Raw genomic sequence first — 21,201 nt, 5'->3', positions numbered from 1 at the left:
CTCTTTCACTTTCCCCATTCTTTACTTTTGGTGATTCTTTTGACACAATTTCTATTCATTTCTTTTTGTAACACATTTTCTTTGATTTTTATTTGTGTGTCACATGACTTTCAATATTTTTCTTTTTCTTTTTCAATGACCATCTTCAACATCTCATATTTTTCAACTACTTTTTTTTCTTTCAAACAAATAACCTCTTTCTCCCCAACTTGTTTTTAACCCTACTTAAACTCAATGCTCAATCATCCTAAGACAAGGGTCAAGTCATTGTTTTTTCTTTATTGTGGTTCAAGGGTTCAAAATCAAACAAAATTTCAAAAATTTTGGCTCAAGGGGGGCAGCAAATGATCACACTAACTCACAAGGTAGGTTATTTTGGTTTATGTACTTGCACTCAAATAGAAACATGGCCTTGATCATTTCCATGACATCAAACACATCAAGTAATAGCAAGACACAGTTAAAATCAACAGAGTTAAACACAATTGTCGGCTCTCAAATATATAAATAATGGAAGGTTCACACAATCTCACCCGGCTAGGTCTACGTGATTCATAATCAATCAATCATGTTAAGAAGGAATGGATGAAATCAAATTGAATAGAGCTACTTAGTTCAAATTCATCCTAACATTCAAAGATAATCACAAAGATTTGACCTCAAGCAATGCAATTTAAAAGAAAAGTTATTCTAACCATGCATTTGAATTTGATCAATCGCAAACTTAAACTTTTCAATTCATATGCACATGTAATAATCACAAAAGTTTAAACAATGTATGTTTACAAAAATTTCAGTCAACATTTGCAATAAACATAAAACATGAATTTAATAACTGAAACAATAAAATGTCACTGTATATGGCGTGCTTTAATCCTCTGCTTCTGCTATTCTCCCTCTCAACAAGTGTGGACTGTCCTCAGGCCATGAAAATGAAGTTATGCCTGCATTTACAACAAGGTAAAACATACAACCCTAGGCTTTTGTCAGAATTTCCAAAAGCTCTTATAAGCTCGCTTAGCGAGCAAGGGTCTCGCTTAGCGACTATAGCAAAAAACAGAATTCCAGATGAAATTCACACCAATTCAAAGACTTTGTTTTCAAAAGTTATTGGACAACATGTTCAAAAACTATTATAACATATAAGAAACTAAAAATTCTTTAAATAAAAGTAAAGTAAAGAAAATTGGGTTGCCTCCCAACAAGCGTTTCTTTTATGTCATTAGCTTGACGCCTTTTTGGTTAGGGTGGCCAAAATGAGACGGAAAGCACATGATCCGTCTTTTTTCTTCGGTTAGGGAGGAACTCCATGCATTTGAGATATAGATATTGTGGAGTCCATATCCTCCCCCAATTGCTTCCTATTGAACAAGGCACATATTTCATCTATCACCCGATCAATCTCCGCCTGGTTCTCCATCTCCCTCTTTTGCTCAATTGATATTTCCTTGTCAAGTAATCCCTCAATTTCTTCTGCAGCTATCATCACTTCTTCATTATCAACAGTGTTAGTCTTCTCAATACATGCGACTCTTGAGGAAGTTCTACTTCATGCAGTGTTTTTATTTCTATCACTATTTTCTCTACACCACATCCATCACACATTCTTTCTTCCTCATTGTTTTCAACACCTTTCACACTCTCTCCACTTTCCTCATTTTTCATTGGCTTATTATCTTTCTCGTCAGGAGTGGTTTGTGTGTTGGTTTGAAATGTTCCTCCTTGGTTATTGTTATTGGCTAACTGTTTAGCCAACTGAACAAGCTGATTTTCCAAATTTTTGGCCCGTGCAAGACTGTTTTTCAGATATTGTTGGTGCTGGTCTTGCATTTGTTCATTCATCTGTTGCAGCTGTTGTTGCCACTATTGGTTTTGTTGCTGCTGCATTTCCATGAATTTAATCATGGTCTCCTCCAATCTAGCCTCTGAAGTTTGCCCATAATTATAAGGAGGAAACTGTTGATATGATTCATACTCACCCGGAGTATAGCACTACTAAAAATATAGGAATTAGTGACGGAATTTAGAGAGGGAAAAAAATCCCTCACAAATTGTCTGCATTTGTGACGGAATTAGTGACGGAAAGTGAATTTTTTTATTAAAAAAAATTACTTATTGTTAGTGACGGAATTTGTGACAATTAATTTCCCTCACAAATGTTCCGTCACAAAATCCATCACAAAAGTAGACAATTTTAGTTTTGTTACGGATTTTGGGTTTAATTAATCCCTCCCTAAATATTCTGTCACAGATTCCGTCACTAATGTAAGTTTTACAGTTTGTGAGGGAATTAATTCCCTCAAAAACTTGATAAGTGTTAATTGTTAAGCAATCTACTAATGTTGCTCTCTCTACTTATTTCTTTCCTAAGAACGTTATTAATTATTTTGGGTATTAAATATTTGGTTTTCAGAAGAATTGAGTTCAAAAATTCAAAATTTGACCACTAAGTAACTAAAGTCCGATAAAAAATTCGTTTTCATCAAATTCAAAAATGAATTTTCTATTGTTATTAGAAATAACTAGATAACTAGATTATATAAAAATAAAATTTAAACTTTTTTTTTTAAAAAAAAATTATTTTTAAAAAATATAAATCTTTAAAAATATTTTAATTATTTAATTAATAAAACAAATAAAAATAAAAAAATATAATGACATAATCCCATTTATTTTTCCTTTCCATCGTCACTACTATTTTTCAATTCCCGCTTATTCAAAATCGCAACCCCAAATTGTTTGAAAAAAAAATCTCAACCCCAAATCGGAGCTAAATCACACGCTAAATCAGAACGCTCTATATCGGAATTGAATCACGCTTCTTCTTCACTCTCGCACATTTGTTCCATTCTGAGCAAAATCGAAGCTGAATCTTCTTCGGAGCATGAAGATTTCGTCACTGTAAGTGAAAACCTCTCTCTCTCTCTCTCTCTCTCTCTCTCTCTCTCTCTATTTTGTTCTTCTCTGAGATTACATTGTTGCTGAGATTTTTCTACACGTGATTTGCGATTTGTGGAATATAATGTTCATCTTCGTTTTTCATTCTGTTGTCTAATTGCGTGTTAGTGATTTTCGTTGCTGAGATTTTTTTGCGTTTTGATTAAATAATCTGATATTTCAAGTGATTTTTGCAAACGTGGTTTCTGATATTAGTAAATAATTTGTTGATTGGTCTGTTAGTGAGACTTAATTGAGAAATTAGGGTTAAGAGTGGAAATTGAACTGTTTTGACATGAAATATATTCTATTATATAGCCTAAATAAATGTTGCATTGTGCAGGGACTGTATTGACTTGAAATATTGCTCGATTTCCTATTGAACTTTTGAATTTGGACTTCAAGGAACTTAACTGACATGTGATGTTTCAGAGATAGTAATACTAAACCTAATTTCTTAAAGGTATTCTCCTCTTTGCTTTGATGTGTTTGTATAATCTGATTCATTTGTGTGTTGCTATTTTTCTTATAGATGCTTTATTTATTTTATCAAGCACTTTTCTATGTTATGGCCAATATTAATGTTTTAGAATACTTTGTTTGTCACTATTTCCATTTATTTTCTCTGCTCTCTACTGTGAATGTGATTTGAACTAATTTTCTTTCCACATAAACAGTCAAGAAGGAATCATGACTGACCATTGATTTGATTAAAGCTTCCGTCAAAGTTCCGAAGGGGTAGGCGTAGGCCATTTAAGGCTCTTTTGTTTGGAAATTTATCATGGAATGTAAGCAATTGTTTTGTAAATTTTATCTTGATTGTTAGAGTAGAAATGTTGTCAATTTTATATGGTTGTAGTTTGTTGCCGATGGAGTTTTTTTCGCTTAAATGAACGAGATTCTGACCCATGAACTTGCTGAAGATGGTTAGGCACCCAAAACCCCCCACCATCTGCATCTGTTTTAAACACATAGTTCACTAAGTGAACTCTTCGTATAGAATAGAATTGTTGCTACTCACTTATTTTCCAATCAGTTCACTCATACTTTCCTTTTTTATTTTTGTGAACTCTCTGTCTCACTTACGGAAGAATCTATATTCTTCAGGTTCACAACACAATATCATATCTCTTGTGATTTACAAACTCTCACTCTTCATTATCAATCAGTGTTTTCTAACAAGAACCCTAAATCAGAAATCCTTAATTTCTTAGAGATTAGGGGGGATATATATTAATATCCTGGAGTAATGTAACGACCCGATTTTTAGTAAATCGATATTTTATATATTTGCTTATATTTTGGGTTAGTGTTAAATATTTATTTACGCGACGTATAATTATTTATCGCGAACATAAGTTTGTGAGCGAAACCTTTGCCATGTTAGTGGGCTTGGGGCGTGTGATAGGGCTTAATGGGCCTAAGCCATTGGGCTTGGTTCATGACCAATAGAGAGTAGTATAAGTAACCAAGTCAAACCCTTGAATAGTATCACAACTTGTTTTTCATGAGAAGTTAGAGTTTGTGAGCTTAGAGCCAAGAGCAAACCCTAGGAGAGCAAGGAGAAGAACACGAGCAAGGAGAAGAGTTTAGAGGCCAAGAATCATCATTCAATCTAAGGTGAGAGTGGTTAAGCATAAGCTTGGGTGATCCAAGAGAGGGGAGGTGTCTAGCCTCCATTCCTAAACTCTCTCATCCAATTTCTTTGGGGTTTGGGTGAAGTTTCTTTATCATAAACATGTCTTTTCATCTTAGTATGCTTAATGAACATCTAGGAGGGAATATGTATATGTTTGATGATGGTTTTGCATGTTTATGCAACTTTGCTTATTTTGCAAGAAATTGACATGATATTGATTGTTTGATGTATTTGGATGTTTGGAAGGGATGATTAATGTTCCTTGATACCATATATGCTTGAATTAGCTGTTTACAAGAATTTATAACATGTCTAGATGTATTTTTGAGTGGATTCAAGGTTAAACCGCCTTATTGAAACTCAAGAACAGATATTTTTCTGGTGTAGTTCGCTAAGCGACCAGGAGTTCGCTGTAGCGAACATGTTCGCTGAAGCTCGCCAATGCTCGCCATGAGCAGGTGACTTCCTGGTGAGGTTCGCTATGTCTCGCTAAGCCCTCGCTTAGCGAAGGCCTCTGCGACAGCAATTTGTTGATGTTTGTAAGTGTAATTAGGCACTTGTATCATGGTTTAAGGGTATCCTTACATGATTGTTGATACATGTTTAATATTTGTGTTGTGTGATGGCATTTATATAAAATGTCAAAGAAGTATATGTATGTTTGTATATCGGGTTGTCCGATAAAGAAGAATATCAGTTTGTCTGATAAAGAAGTTTAATGGATTATGTTATCCATGTAATGAGCAGTAGCTTCGTGCTAAGTGATTATCATATGTTTGGTAAATGCATGGCATTCATAAACTCATGCATTATTTAGGGATATCAGACTTGTCTGATAAAGAAGGATATTGGACTTGTCCAATAAAGAAGGATATCAATGGTAAGTTCCTTGATAAAGAAGATGGTACCACATGCATTAGTCGTGTCTAGGTTGGCATGACATTGAATGTTTGGCATTAGTCGCATTTGAGTAAATGTGCAATTATGTGTTATGTGTTACGTGAGTTCTTTGTGTTGTCCGAAACGACGTGAAACTATCTGGTTGTGTATTTGTGAGTATGTGTTATCTGGTGTATTGCTTATTGAGGCATGTGTGTGAGTTAGTAATACGTGATAGGTCGAATATAGGTGCGTTTCTATATTCGTATGTATGTGATTATGTTTACTAACTCTCTACCTAATTGTTATGTGCTGGACCTTTGGGGGTTCAGGTATTCAGGTCGAGGTTTCGATCGAGCTTTAGCTGCAGATCGTTTTGGTGTGGAGCACTTTTGGTGAGGAGCTAGTGTAGGCTACCTCTGTATAGTTTTGTTAAGTTTAGTTGGGATGTGATGTATATTAGTGCTCTGGTATTTTGTAACATCGAGTCGGGGATCGTTTGTATTCCGTCGTATACCGATGCGAACATCTTAACTTATGTTTTATGTAGATGATTTATCTTTTGAACTATTTTGTTCATTGCTTTGAAAATCCTTTATTTAATGTTTTCCGCTGCGACGTTTCGTGTCACGTGCACGATCGTTTTATAAAATGTTTTCCGTAGCGCTCCGGCTACTTATCTTTAAAAAGTTTTTAAGATCATTTTTTTAAGGGTAGTTAGTTCGGGGTGTTACAATAGTGGTATCAGAGCAGGTCGGTTCATGTGAGCCATTAGGATTTTCTTTCTCTTGTATGAAGCATGTGTTGGGTACACTGTTAATACATTCTAACGTCGAGTTGTGATTCGTTCAGGAATCATGGCTGCTGCTAGGACCAACGCTCATATTGCACGAGCTTTGACTGCTTTGACTACATTGGTGGTAAGGGATAATGACCCGGGAAGGGATAGTGAGAAAAGATTGGAAAGGTTTATGTCGCATAAACCGACTCTGTTTACCGGAGGCTATAACCCGGAGGGGGCTGTCAAGTGGTTAGACGAGGTTGAGATCATCTTTGAAGCAATGTGTTGTTCTGAGGAGAACAAGACTACTTTGGGAACTTATGCCCTTAGAGAGGAGGCAATCGTTTGGTGGAGGAATGTGAGACTCAGGATAGGAGTGGACGGTGTTGCCATCGTTTGGGAAACTTTCAAAAGGGAATTTTTAAGGAAGTACTTTCCGGCTGATGTGAAGAACAAGAAAGTGATCGAGTTCATGGAGCTCAAGCAAGGAAATTTATCGGTCGCCGAGTATACGGCTAAGTTTGAAGCTTTGTGTGTGTTTAGTCCACACTACAACACGGTGGAAGCCGAAGAGGATAAGTGTGTCAAGTTTGAGAGTGGACTTCGTCCGGATATCAAGCTTTTGATTGGATTTTCTGAAATCAGGGATTTTCCGACCCTTATGACCAAGGCAAGGATTTGTGATGAAGATAGCAAAGCCAAGACCAACTACTATAAGGTTCTGAATGATAGGAAAGGAAAAGGTTTGGATCGTGGTAAGCCGTATGAGAACAAGGGCAATGGAAGTGGAAAAAAGAAGCAAGGAAGTGGAAGTTGTTACAAATGTGGAGAGCGGGGTCATATGTCATATGATTGCCCGAGGAAAAGCGACAAGTGTTTCAATTGTGGACAGTTTGGGCACAAGGCCGATGCTTGTCGGGTGAAAGTGTTTTGTTTCAATTGTGGCGAGGAAGGTCACAAGAGTCCGGTATGCAAGAAACCGAAGATGCCGCGTTGAGGGTTCGTTCTCCGCTTTATCTCTTAGGTAATTTCGAGGGCGAAATTCTTTTAAGGGGGGTAGAGTTGTAACGACCCGATTTTTAGTAAATCGATATTTTATATATTTGCTTATATTTTGGGTTAGTGTTAAATATTTATTTACGCGACGTATAATTATTTATCGCGAACATAAGTTTGTGAGCGAAACCTTTGCCATGTTAGTGGGCTTGGGGCGTGTGATAGGGCTTAATGGGCCTAAGCCATTGGGCTTGGTTCAGGACCAATAGAGAGTAGTATAAGTAACCAAGTCAAACCCTTGAATAGTATCACAACTTGTTTTTCATGAGAAGTTAGAGTTTGTGAGCTTAGAGCCAAGAGCAAACCCTAGGAGAGCAAGGAGAAGAACACGAGCAAGGAGAAGAGTTTAGAGGCCAAGAATCATCATTCAATCTAAGGTGAGAGTGGTTAAGCATAAGCTTGGGTGATCCAAGAGAGGGGAGGTGTCTAGCCTCCATTCCTAAACTCTCTCATCCAATTTCTTTGGGGTTTGGGTGAAGTTTCTTTATCATAAACATGTCTTTTCATCTTAGTATGCTTAATGAACATCTAGGAGGGAATATGTATATGTTTGATGATGGTTTTGCATGTTTATGCAACTTTGCTTATTTTGCAAGAAATTGACATGATATTGATTGTTTGATGTATTTGGATGTTTGGAAGGGATGATTAATGTTCCTTGATACCATATATGCTTGAATTAGCTGTTTACAAGAATTTATAACATGTCTAGATGTATTTTTGAGTGGATTCAAGGTTAAACCGCCTTATTGAAACTCAAGAACAGATATTTTTCTGGTGTAGTTCGCTAAGCGACCAGGAGTTCGCTGTAGCGAACATGTTCACTGAAGCTCGCCAATGCTCGCCATGAGCAGGTGACTTCCTGGCGAGGTTCGCTATGTCTCGCTAAGCCCTCGCTTAGCGAAGGCCTCTGCGACAGCAATTTTTGTTGATGTTTGTAAGTGTAATTAGGCACTTGTATCATGGTTTAAGGGTATCCTTACATGATTGTTGATACATGTTTAATATTTGTGTTGTGTGATGGCATTTATATAAAATGTCAAAGAAGTATATGTATGTTTGTATATCGGGTTGTCCGATAAAGAAGAATATCAGTTTGTCTGATAAAGAAGTTTAATGGATTATGTTATCCATGTAATGAGCAGTAGCTTCGTGCTAAGTGATTATCATATGTTTGGTAAATGCATGGCATTCATAAACTCATGCATTATTTAGGGATATCAGACTTGTCTGATAAAGAAGGATATTGGACTTGTCCAATAAAGAAGGATATCAATGGTAAGTTCCTTGATAAAGAAGATGGTACCACATGCATTAGTCGTGTCTAGGTTGGCATGACATTGAATGTTTGGCATTAGTCGCATTTGAGTAAATGTGCAATTATGTGTTATGTGTTACGTGAGTTCTTTGTGTTGTCCGAAACGACGTGAAACTATCTGGTTGTGTATTTGTGAGTATGTGTTATCTGGTGTATTGCTTATTGAGGCATGTGTGTGAGTTAGTAATACGTGATAGGTCGAATATAGGTGCGTTTCTATATTCGTATGTATGTGATTATGTTTACTAACTCTCTACCTAATTGTTATGTGCTGGACCTTTGGGGGTTCAGGTATTCAGGTCGAGGTTTCGATCGAGCTTTAGCTGCAGATCGTTTTGGTGTGGAGCACTTTTGGTGAGGAGCTAGTGTAGGCTACCTCTGTATAGTTTTGTTAAGTTTAGTTGGGATGTGATGTATATTAGTGCTCTGGTATTTTGTAACATCGAGTCGGGGATCGTTTGTATTCCGTCGTATACCGATGCGAACATCTTAACTTATGTTTTATGTAGATGATTTATCTTTTGAACTATTTTGTTCATTGCTTTGAAAATCTTTTATTTAATGTTTTCCGCTGCGACGTTTCGTGTCACGTGCACGATCGTTTTATAAAATGTTTTCCGTAGCGCTCCGGCTACTTATCTTTAAAAAGTTTTTAAGATCATTTTTTTAAGGGTAGTTAGTTCGGGGTGTTACAAGTAACAGGGAGAGTTTCAGGTCAAGAGAACTCACAGGTGAGGATTTTTTTCACTTAGCACCAACATCAGTTATTGAAAGTAATCAAGTGACTGGTAGTTTGAGAAAAAAGCGAACAAATCCAAGTGAAGCACTGGTACTGTCCACTACACCGGAGGACCCTCTAACACATTGGCAGCAGGTGCAACTTTTATCATTTCATTTTTAGTTTCCAATTTCAATAGGCAGTATAAAATATAATATTTATATTTGTAGTTTAGGGGAATAATCATACAATTGTATTTCTCAAGCGGTATGAAATCACATCCATGTGAACTATAATATTCACATTATCACATACCTTATTGCATGCAATAAGCTTTGGTCTATGTGGTTGCAGGAACTTGGAGGGAATGCTTGGTGGTTTGACTGATTTCTAGCTCAACATATTGCAATATTTTCTTATTTCATGACAATTTTAATGTATGCAATAATCCCATGAATGACATGTAAGTATCGTATAATTTTTGTTTCGTTATGATCCCTCCAACATGTGAAAGATTGATAAAAAGAAAATGAAGAAAATAAATGAAAAAAGATAGATGATGATGTTGCATTGGTTATTTAGATTATCTTGTTTTTTGATTTTATCCAAATATATTTTAATGTTTATCCAGATATAATTTTATGTTTTAACTAAAAAGTTGAATGATTTTGAGAACTTATATACTGTGTGATTGATGTATGGTGGAACAGTCGTACCAGAAATTATGGAGTGTTCCACACCATGCCTAGTCTCTTTCTTGCTTCTTTTTGGTTCCCGCTTTCAGAGGTATATCTTCTTTTGATTCTTTTAGCTTTACTTGCTTGTTCTTTTAAGCTACATTTTTTAGATTTTGTGAAAATAAGCTTGAATGTTAGTTTCAGTGTTATATGGTTAATTGAATTGAATTGAAAATAAGCTTGAATGATAGTTTCAGTGTTATATAGTTAATATGTTTTTACTTTACTGCATTAGTATCTATTTAGTTGTAATTTGGTTATAGCTGATTATAGATTTATTTTTTTGAGTTGAAATTATTACTTTAACATGAACTCAAAGCTTTAAGCATGTATGTTCGTATGGAATTTGAATGATTATTCATTATGCAATTTGTCAATGTGTTGTTTATCAAATTATCAGGATGCAATTTGCCAATGTGATTGCTTATTTAAGGTTTTTAATTTTCATATGTACTTGTAGACAGCCAAACGTAAGGCAGTTGCTTGTATGTTTTACCCTTTACTTCCCACATATTAGTATTAGCATGAATTCCTTTATGGTTTAAAACTTTAGAGTTGCATCCTAGGAGGATGTATCTCCAAATTGACATGATGCAACTCTAAAGTGACATGTTTTACAAGGTTATGTCGTGACAACTTGTTAACATGACTTTACAGGCTTTCGTACAATAATAACTTATCTGGTTATAGCTGATTATGTATGGATTGATGCTGGCTATTTTCAGGGAAGATAATAGTCAAAGAAGGAACCAATTGTTGTGGATCTTGTCATAGCCAAAGCAATAATTTGGATCTTTCCAAGCACTCGATCATCCTTTGCTTAAACACATTCTAATGCAATTGTAATTTCTATGCAATTCTATTATGATTTAGGCTTACTTTTGTCTATATCTATTAGTAGATTATTTTGTTCTTTGTTTAGTATATTCCATTGTTCTTTGCTAATATTCAAGATTTATTTACACTTTATTTGTCTAGTTCGTTACAATTTATGTTCATTTTAATGCATCAATACTTATGGATTCAATTGAAAAATGTTTTGTATAAAATGGTTTACGGAACCATTTTAAAATTAAAATGTGAGGAAATTAGAATTACATTATAAATTCAAATTTGGAAAAAAAACAAAAAAATACAAATTAGTGAGGGAATTTGAAATCCATCGCAAATTTTAGTGAGGGAATTTGAAATCTCTCATAAATTAGTTAGGCAACTGAAATCCGTCACTAATTAGCGACGGAATTACAAGAATAAATGATGTCTTTATGATCAGTTAATAGTGACGGATAAATTGCTGTTGTGACGATTTATTCCGTCGCAATTTGTGATGGATGATAAATTCCCTCACCAACAGTTTGCGACGTTGAAATTGCAAACGGAATCTGGACCGTCGCTAAATTCGTCACAAATGCTTTTGTGACAGAAATTTGACACTCTAGCGACGGATTTCGACCCTCGCTAAAATTAATTTTTCTAGTAGTGTAGAAGTTGTAATAACCACGATCAGTCATGGTTTTACTTTTAATGGGGAATCTGAAAAATGATTCAACAAACAAGAAAAACAACTTTCTTTGTCTAGCAAAGAAGGATTAGTGCAAGAAAAACTATACAATATAAACAAATATGTACAAATACTTAAAAGAATATAAATTGTTGCGATGCTCCAATATCTAAATGCCAGTCCCCGGCAACGGCGCCATTTTGTTGAAAGTACAAAAGTAAGTATGTTTTTATCGTCTCCACAGGGACTGATGCGATATCGATGCCGTTCAACAATTAATATAATTTCAAGTAAAGGGTTTTCAGAGTTTGTTTATGAGAAAGTACGAGAATATGGTCAGGTGGAGAAATAATGAAAATCACAGAGAGATAAGTTTGCTGGGATTAGATTTCATTAACTCATTCATTTGTATTTCGCTAATCAGTTATATAGATTTTAGTCATCTACCAATATTATCACGTATCGCTCATCATACGTTTCCGTGTCCGGATAATGCCGAGATATCTATTGTACCTATTAACCTCTGATGTCTCGGATGATCAATCAATACAATAGCATTAAGATCCGATACAAAAAGTGAATATTAAACCTAAATCTATGTCTAGAATTTAGGATTCAATAGACGTTATCATATTTCTTTGGATTCAAAAAGTATATGTCTATAACAATTCAAATCCAAGGATAAAACATTGAAATCAAAGATAATATCAACATTAATAGATAATCTAAAATCATACATAACACCATGATCAAGATAAATACATACTAATAGAGTAAATTACATCTAATCCCAACAAAAGAGAGATTAACTATTCATTTTCATGATAGTTTCATAAAAGATAAGAAGAAAAGAGAGATGAACAAACATCAATGATGATTTCCCAACAAAAGTTGTAGATCCACCCTCAAATCCCTTTAAATCTGCCTCCTTGGGTCTCTCTCTGCTTCTGGACGTGTTTTTGAGTGTTTTGAGTGGATTGGATGTGAATGGGTTTCTGAAAAAATGAAGTCTGATGGCCTTTTATAAGTGACAGAAAAGTGGATCTTCGCTTAGCGACGGATCTGTTCACTTAGCGACGAAGGTTTCTTCACCCTGAAGTACTCTTTAACCGCCACAGCTTCGCTGGCTCTCGCTACAGCTCGCTCAGCGACGGCCTCTCGCTATCTCTCGCTACAGCTCATCCTGCCACTAACTTGACTCGCTATCCCTCGCTATCTCTCGCTCAGCGACGGCACTGATTTTTCTGCATTTTCTGACAGCTTGCGTCCTTTTGTTTGTCGCTTTGACGTCGCTTAGCCAACAACTCATACTCAAAATTTTGATCTCTTCATTCCAAATTCCATTAAATCCAAATTTTTCTACAAAAAGTGTTGGAATTAGATAGAAATAGCAAAAATAACTAATTTTCTCATTAAAACTAATATTTACAATTAGTTGGTTTTTTTATATGAAATTACTTTTACAATAAGTCAATAAGTGCTTAAAATATATATGTAAAATTACCAATTTTTGGCACTTATCAAGCATAAAACGACAAATTACATAAGCCTACGAATATGACTATATTGAAGTGTCTGAAATGTCCATGCCTCCAGATCTGTAGCGTTGATAACACAAAAATCGTTATTGAATGAATTTGCACTTGATCGGAACTAATCCTTCAACCTAAAACAAATGAACACCATTTCGGGAACCCGGGTTCGATTCCTGGGTGAAACAATTTATTGACCAGAGTTTACTTACCTCGCGCCCGAACTCTGGACTACTAGGAACTCTTTCTCCTAGGAACCAGATGGTTATAAAAAAAAAAAAAAAAGAAACAAATGAACACCATTCAAAGACGGAAAAACAAAATACACCGGATAAATACGAGACAACAAAATACACTAAAACAAACAAATATGTGAAAAATACACAACACGTTTAATTTTTTTTTAATGAAATAATACATTTAATTTTTTAGCAATGCATTGAATTTGACAAATGAATGAAATCTTAAAGAAAAATGAATGAATTTCTTTTTTTTCTTTTTTGTTTTGGTCAAAAGCGAATGAATTTAATATTTTTGGTACAAGAGTGAATGAATTTCACTTAAAAAAAAATTAATGAATCAATTTTGACTTGGTTGCTACTACCATACTCTTTGAATAGCCTTCAAATATGACAAATTTACAAAAACACCCTTCCCCAACTACCACCACCATGTCTCTACCCAACTCAAGTACCAAATTCACACAAGAAAAACAACATCAACAACAACCCCCAAATTAATAACCCTTTCTTTCTCACTATAAAACCCTCCCCAAACTCTTCCACGTTCTTCAGTTCACGCCACCCTCTCTCTCTCAAAGCGTGACCTTCAAAAAATAAAAAATAAAAATCATCATCATCAACAACAAAACAAACACAACAACAACAACAACGTCAAAAAAACACAATGTCTCTCTCTTCAACTTCAAACTCTCTCATTCCACCAACCAAATCATTAATCCCACAACAACCTCATTCCTCTCTCACCAACCAATCCTCATTTCCAATCGGGCTCAAGCCCAAGCCCAAGCCCAATTCAATCCTCGCCGTCCACGCCGCCGAGCCTGCAAAAAACCCAGTCGTGACTGAAAAGCCGTCAAAACCTCAACCAACAACCATTCCTCCTCGTAATGTCGCTTCCACAAAATGGACAATCGACAGCTGGAAATCGAAGAAGGCTTTACAGCTTCCCGAGTACCCTAATCAGGAGGAACTTGAAGCGGTTCTCAAAACTCTCGATGATTTCCCTCCGATCGTTTTCGCCGGTGAAGCTAGAACTTTGGAGGAACATTTGGGTGATGCTGCTATGGGAAACGCGTTTCTTCTTCAGGGTGGTGATTGTGCTGAAAGTTTTAAGGAGTTTAATGCTAATAATATTCGTGATACTTTCAGAATTATTCTTCAGATGAGTGTTGTTATGATGTTTGGTGGTCAAATGCCGGTTATTAAGGTAACACCAAAATCATTCTTAGTTACATATATATTTAATAATAATGTTAATTTTCATTCATAGTAGTATTAAATCATAATAATGAATCATATGAACTGACTTTAGATTTAATTTTTATGGTTAAAGTCAAACATTTTTAATGATCTCGCGATTGTTTGTGGATTTGAATTCCAATGTGGATGTGAGGGTAATAATATTTAACTACCTTCAGTGATGTTTTTGATGGCCCTGATGAGCTCTTGGGGTCATAGTTTTTTATAAAGAAAATCATTTTTGTTTTATGATTTTGATTTTTTTGACCCCAATGGGCTCGTGGGATCTAGTTTTGTGTAGAAAAGATTCAATTTTGTGTGATGAAGATGGAAACTTGAAAGTGGGTTTTGTCTATGTAGGTGGGGAGAATGGCCGGTCAATTTGCGAAGCCAAGATCAGATAATTTTGAGGAGAAGAATGGTGTGAAGCTTCCGAGTTACAGAGGGGATAACATCAACGGTGATACGTTTGATGAGAAATCAAGGACTCCAGATCCTCAGAGGATGATTCGTGCTTATTGTCAAGCTGCAGCTACTCTGAATCTTCTTAGAGCTTTTGCTACGGGTGGTTATGCTGCTATGCAGAGGGTTACTCAATGGAATTTGGATTTCACTGAACAAAGTGAGCAAGGAGACAGGTATATTACCTTCACTTTGTCTTTTTCTTTAATTCATGGAATTTGTGATTCTCACCGGTTAAAATGTTTCCTTGATCTGTCTTATAGTATCTGATTTTATGGGTTTCATTTGTGAAGATTTTACTGATTATTATTGTAGATAAATTGATTATTTAAATTATACACCATACATGATAAATGATGAAGTTATTTTATTTTACTATCTTTTAAACTTTGATTTCAGTCTAAAGGAAATTAATCTGATTCTTGATTTTTTTTGTTTCTTTATGTTAAAAAAAGTTAAGATATTTTTGTCTTTGATGCAAGCTTCTGACAGTGTCCCAAGGTATCAATCACTTTAGTAGAGAATATACTTACTCGAAAATATTTTGTGGAGTGGAAGAAAATTGATTTTATTTTACTTTTTTTGTTAATAATTTTTGGTTTCATGCATGATTGATAAAATAAAGCGATGATTGATATAACAAGTGGGGGGTACAAGTTTAATGTGGTTGGTATTGGGTTGTTGTTTTCCTCTCTCAAATGATGATGTTGATTACTGAGTGTCAAAATTTCATGAAAAAAATATGTTAAATCTGCATGAATTACATGTCCTCCAAAGTCACACCTATGATGATAATTGATATTTATTACGAAAGCTTCGTAGCCGTTGGATTCAGATCTAGATTCAACTTTGCCAATCTAAATCTTAATCCGACAGGTCTGCAGCCATTGCACTTGTGCACCCGCAACTCATTCTTTCTTACAACGTCTATTCATGTTAGTGTGGTTTCGGGTAAATTAAATATGTTTTTGGCATGGCAGGTACCGAGAGCTTGCTAACCGAGTTGATGAGGCCCTGGGATTCATGGCGGCTGCTGGGCTCACAGTTGACCATCCAATAATGAGAACAACTGATTTCTGGACATCTCATGAATGCTTGTTATTGCCATATGAACAATCACTCACTAGGTTGGATTCAACATCTGGTCTCTATTATGACTGCTCGGCCCATATGATTTGGGTCGGTGAAAGGACCAGGCAGCTGGATGGTGCCCATGTTGAATTTCTTAGAGGAGTCGCCAATCCTTTGGGAATCAAGGTTTGGACATTATTCTTATTCTTATCATGTAACTTTGCTTTCATTTTATAATAAATGATTCATTATGTCTTTTGTTCCCAAAGTTAAACTAATGTTTTGGTTTCTCAAGTTTGAAAAGTATTTTTTTCAATCTAATGTCCTGAAATGTGCTACAATTAGTTCTCGTTGTTTTTAGTCGCGATGATACAATCTTTTCTTATTTTAGTTTATGTAGTCTTTTTTTGTTGTTTTAGTTTCAATGAAAAGGATATATTTTTTTTTTTAAGATGAAAACCGAATCTTAGCATAAGTTGAGGGACTAAATATAATTAATTCTTTTATGAAATCATAAGCTTGAGCAAGAAAATTGAATCACTTAGCATAATCTCTTATTTATTTATTTTGGTACATTGGCAGGTAAGTGACAAGATGGACCCAAATGAGCTTGTTAAACTCATTGAGATCTTGAATCCCCAAAACAAACCAGGGAGAATTACTGTTATCACTAGGATGGGAGCTGAAAATATGAGGGTGAAGCTTCCACATCTAATCAGGGCCGTACGCAGAGCGGGACAAATTGTGACATGGGTCAGCGATCCTATGCATGGAAACACCATCAAGGCTCCATGTGGTCTTAAAACTCGCCCCTTCGATGCCATCAGGGTACATAGTTCTCGTCACTCGGTCTTTTTTAGTTGGTTACATGTTGTTTTCGAGTATCTAAATATATATATTTTTTTTTGACAATATCTAAAATATATTAATCATCATATAGAAATCAAATTTTATTTGATAAAGCAGAAAATGAAATTGATTCACTCTTTGTGGTCATAATCTTTGGTGGAAATAAACACCTTGTCTTGTATAAAAGTCTTACATAAAATAATTAAAAACATTGAAAAAGATTAGTGGGGTGCAAGTAATTCTTGTTTAATTTGACTAAAGTGTATGAGCTGGTCCTTGATGGTGGGCTACCAAACCTGAAGGTTTGTATATAGTATTTAGAAGTTGGAGTGGTAGGTGAGAAAATGGCCACTTGTAGAAGTAGGTGAAATAATTAAGTATTCAAGAAATCATTTTTGTGTTCTTTGCTGAGTACGGATGTCATTATGGACCAATGAAGTCCAACATAGTTGTTAGATAGTTGAATCTATTTAGTATGTTGTCTTAGGTTCAATCTCGGCCCGAATGTTCGGAAAATGTGTTATTGGGCTAGCCAAAATTCACTTGGGCAGTCTCTGACTTGGTATGAATTTTGAATAGAAGTATCACTCTATAGTTCTTAAAATGTATTAAAATAATTAGTCTTTTAAGTTTACGAAATCCGTTACGTTATTCTCTACTCTTAAGATAATAAGGACTAATTGAAAGATGGTTTATCCTTTTATATACCTTAGCGATTAACTTATAAACTTTAAGGACTATTTATTATTTTCATATACTTTATAGATTAAGTTAGAGAGAGTGACATTTTAGTGACACTGGTATATTCCTAAGTATTTGTTAGAGATACCTTGGTGATTCGCCCGTTTACCTAAAATAGTCATTATGGTGCTAAGTTGCAATTTTGTTGGGTAGGTGGGATTAGACTTTAGGGGACCATATTGGGTGTTCTTGCCAACTTATAGTTATAGAAAGAGACATCATATCACTTTGTAACTTTAATCCCAAGATTTGAATTTTAGATTATGATTACCAATAATGTCACTAACTTTAGTCTAACTGGATTAACTGTACACAGGCTGAAGTGAGAGCATTCTTCGATGTTCACGAACAAGAAGGAAGCCACCCAGGAGGAGTTCATCTTGAGATGACAGGTCAAAACGTGACTGAGTGCATTGGCGGGTCAAGGACAGTCACATTTGACGACCTTAGCTCACGCTACCACACACACTGCGATCCGAGACTCAATGCTTCACAATCTCTTGAGCTTGCATTCATCATTGCTGAAAGGCTAAGAAAGAGTAGAATCAGATCACAGCCTCCTCTTACCTCCGGTGGACTGTTTTAGAAAGCCTTTGAAGAAAATCTCAACAAAATGATACCTTTGTTCTTTTTCTTTTTTATTTTCCTATATATTTAACAATGGATACCACTTTTATTGTTGGACATTGATGTGGTGGACTTGGAATTGTTTGTTAGCTCTAGTTAGCTATGTTTGTATTGTGTTTGTTGTATTTGTATACTGCCTAGCAATGCTTTTGAACTTGGGGGAAGGACTAAGAGTGCTTTATTAATAAAGGAAACTATAAAAAGTTTCTATTGCATTTTGCAAATTGTGTCTATGATAATTGGCTTGCCACTATTATTTTTATTTGTGTATTCAAACGGGCCTTATATTGTATCGGTGGGTTTTGTAGGTTGGAAACATCAACTCGTGTATTTTTTTAACAGCTTTATCCTTGCTATTTGTCAGAGGGAGGCACTGATGTGGCTAAAATCCAAACACGTACTCGACTCAACTATAAACCTTTGGTCTTAAATCTGATCATTGATCCATCCTTCTTGTTTTCCATTTTATGAGTAAGATAGTCCTCCTCATGAAGCCTAAGTTGTCTTAAAGCGTAGACCACTACTCAATCCTTATGAGGTTGAACACTAGTCCAATAACTTCTTTATTCCATTTATTGTCAAGGAGGAGAGGGCGGAGGAGGTGACTGTGTTGGTGGTTTACGGTTGTGGGGTTAGAGAGAAGGAGGAGAAAGGAAAGTTAGAAAGAGAAGAGGACAAGTTGTTTCCACTTTCCAGATTCACAATATATAAAGCAAGGGGAAAATACACTCACCCCTAAACTTTAGCTATTTGTAACAATCACCCCCTCTATTTTCTCACTAAACACAAACCTCCCCTGCCGTTAGAGTACCGTCAAGTTGCCGTCAAAACAAATAAAAATTCATTCACTCACTGACTCACGCCTCTTCTCTTTCTTTTCCTCTTTTCAATCTCCTCCAAATAAAGACTACACCCACTGGAGCATATTGCTGAAGCTTTTTCAGTAATCAACTAATCATTGTCCTTTTCAATTCTTCTCCTATAAACACAGCATCCGTGTTGTTTTCAGTTCTCACCATGGTAGCAGAAGCATATTTTTCATTCACGCCTCGTTCTCGCCGTGAAAGCCTTTTTGTTGGCCGTCGTTTTTGTTTTTGTCTCGCCGTCATTTTCAGCTCGCCATTTTTTTTTTTTTTTTTTTTTGAAACGGCCAAAATGATATATATATATATATATATATATATATATATATATATATATATATATATATATATATATATATATATATATATATAAAAAATAATCTACCCAGCACAAGACGTACCAGGAAAGACTAAGTAAGGTTACAAAGAGCCAAAAACAAGAACCAAAAGAAACTAAACAAGGCCCAAACAAAGCATAGGACTAGACCACCAACTATGGCAGTTCAAAGCTAGATTAACACTCGTCGCTTTCAACTACCGGTAGGAAAAAGTCTTGATCTTGTCCAACATATGATGCACTGAATTTGCTGAACCTCTGAACAATCTATGGTTTCTCTCGGTCCACACAACCCACACTACAACAAGCCAAATGAGCTGCAAGAAAGAACGTCGTGCTCGGGGTCCACCTGCTGAGTCTGAAAACTGGACAAAGTGATCTGAAAGAGTCTGAGCAATCACCAAAGGAGAGCCAATCCAGGAACTAACAAGGGGCCAAAGGACGCCGAAAGTACTGCATGAAAGGAACAAATGCTGAGTTGTCTCGATCTCTCCGCAACCAGAGACACAAAGATGGTCCGCCTCAGATAAAATCCCTCGAGTGACCAGATTCGCTTTGGTAGGTAACCTGTCCCGTAAGAGTCTCCAGGCACAGATGGAAACCTTCAAAGGAACCTGACGGTGCCAAATGAGATCTGACGCAGCATCCAAGGTAACCGCATCCTGAGACGTCAATAGCTAATATGCACCACGCACAGTGTACACATCATCCAAGTCAGACTGCCACTGCCACCTATCTGGAACATGATCCTGCACAGAAAGGGTAAAAAGTAAAGACTGACACTCTCCCAGCATCTCCTCCTCCCACGCCCACAATCTACGCCGCCATACCCACGCCTCCCCTCCAGCCTCCCAACCCTGCATAAACATATCAGCCACAGTAGCCGATTTGTTTTCTGCCAGGTCAAACAACCGTCCAAACTGCTCCCGCAAAGAGGACCCATCCACCCAAGGATCAGTCCAGAAAAAAGTATCAGACCCACTCCCTACCTTTCTCGAAACATGCTCACTGAACCACCCTCCCCCTACCTCACCTCCTCCATCCCGAATACGTGCCAACTCCCTCCACCACGTCGACCCGCGCGCTCCGCCATCACACAGTCTACCTCTCTCAACCCCATAACGACCTGCCAGCACTCTAAACCACAGGCCCTCCCTATCCACTAGCATCCTCCAACACCACTTACCTAACAAAGCTAAGTTGAACTCCCTCAACCTCCGAACCCCCAAACCCCCATACTCCTTACGTAAACATATAGTATTCCAGTTGATCCAAGATATTTTCCTAGAACTCTCACATCCCCCCCAAAAAAATTTAATCAAAATAGATTCAATAGCAGAGATAGTACCTGAGGGAGCTTTAAAGAAGGAAAGCGCATAAACAGGCAGAGAGGTCAAAACAGATTTAAGCAGAACCAGACGACCACCAAAAGAAAGGAAACGACTCCTCCACCCCGATAAACGATTCTTTAAACGATCCAAAACCGGTTCCCAAAAACCTAAACGCCGCAGATCCCCCCAATAGGAAGACCCAAATAAAGGAAAGGGACATTTCCCACTTTACAGCAAAGAACAGACGTCGCCTCGCATAACCAAGAAGCAGGGATGTTAACCCCTACCAACAAACTTTTGTGAAAATTTACTCGCAAACCCGACATGTTTTCGAACAGCAC

At 36.3% G+C, this 21,201-nt stretch overlaps 1 protein-coding gene and 1 long non-coding RNA gene across 3 annotated transcripts; both read left to right on the top strand.

The window, feature by feature from the left end:
* The first annotated feature begins 2,691 nt into the window (after positions 1-2,691).
* Positions 2,692-10,986, top strand: LOC123903724. 2 transcript variants are annotated; one of them, XR_006808167.1, is made up of 6 exons: positions 2,692-2,901; positions 3,281-3,400; positions 3,615-3,725; positions 9,683-9,791; positions 10,039-10,114; positions 10,791-10,986. It is a non-coding gene; the product is annotated as an uncharacterized LOC123903724 (long non-coding RNA). The 2 variants fall into 2 exon arrangements; XR_006808168.1 differs by lacking the exons at positions 2,692-2,901; positions 3,281-3,400; positions 3,615-3,725 and adding an exon at positions 9,305-9,341.
* A 2,690-nt stretch (positions 10,987-13,676) lies between these two features.
* LOC123911152 (phospho-2-dehydro-3-deoxyheptonate aldolase 1, chloroplastic-like) lies at positions 13,677-18,553 on the top strand. The gene is made up of 5 exons (XM_045962507.1): positions 13,677-14,547; positions 14,940-15,217; positions 16,022-16,298; positions 16,695-16,940; positions 18,019-18,553. The coding sequence occupies exons 1-5, from the start codon at positions 14,005-14,007 to the stop codon at positions 18,286-18,288; spliced, it is 1,614 nt and encodes a 537-aa protein (XP_045818463.1). The 5' UTR covers positions 13,677-14,004; the 3' UTR covers positions 18,289-18,553.
* The last annotated feature ends 2,648 nt before the right edge of the window (positions 18,554-21,201 follow it).

The sequence above is a fragment of the Trifolium pratense genome, linkage group LG2, assembly GCF_020283565.1.
Source record: "Trifolium pratense cultivar HEN17-A07 linkage group LG2, ARS_RC_1.1, whole genome shotgun sequence".
Lineage (NCBI taxonomy): Eukaryota > Viridiplantae > Streptophyta > Magnoliopsida > Fabales > Fabaceae > Trifolium > Trifolium pratense.
The sequence above is the reverse complement of the archived record's forward strand: the minus strand, read 5'-3'. Positions and strand labels throughout refer to the sequence as shown.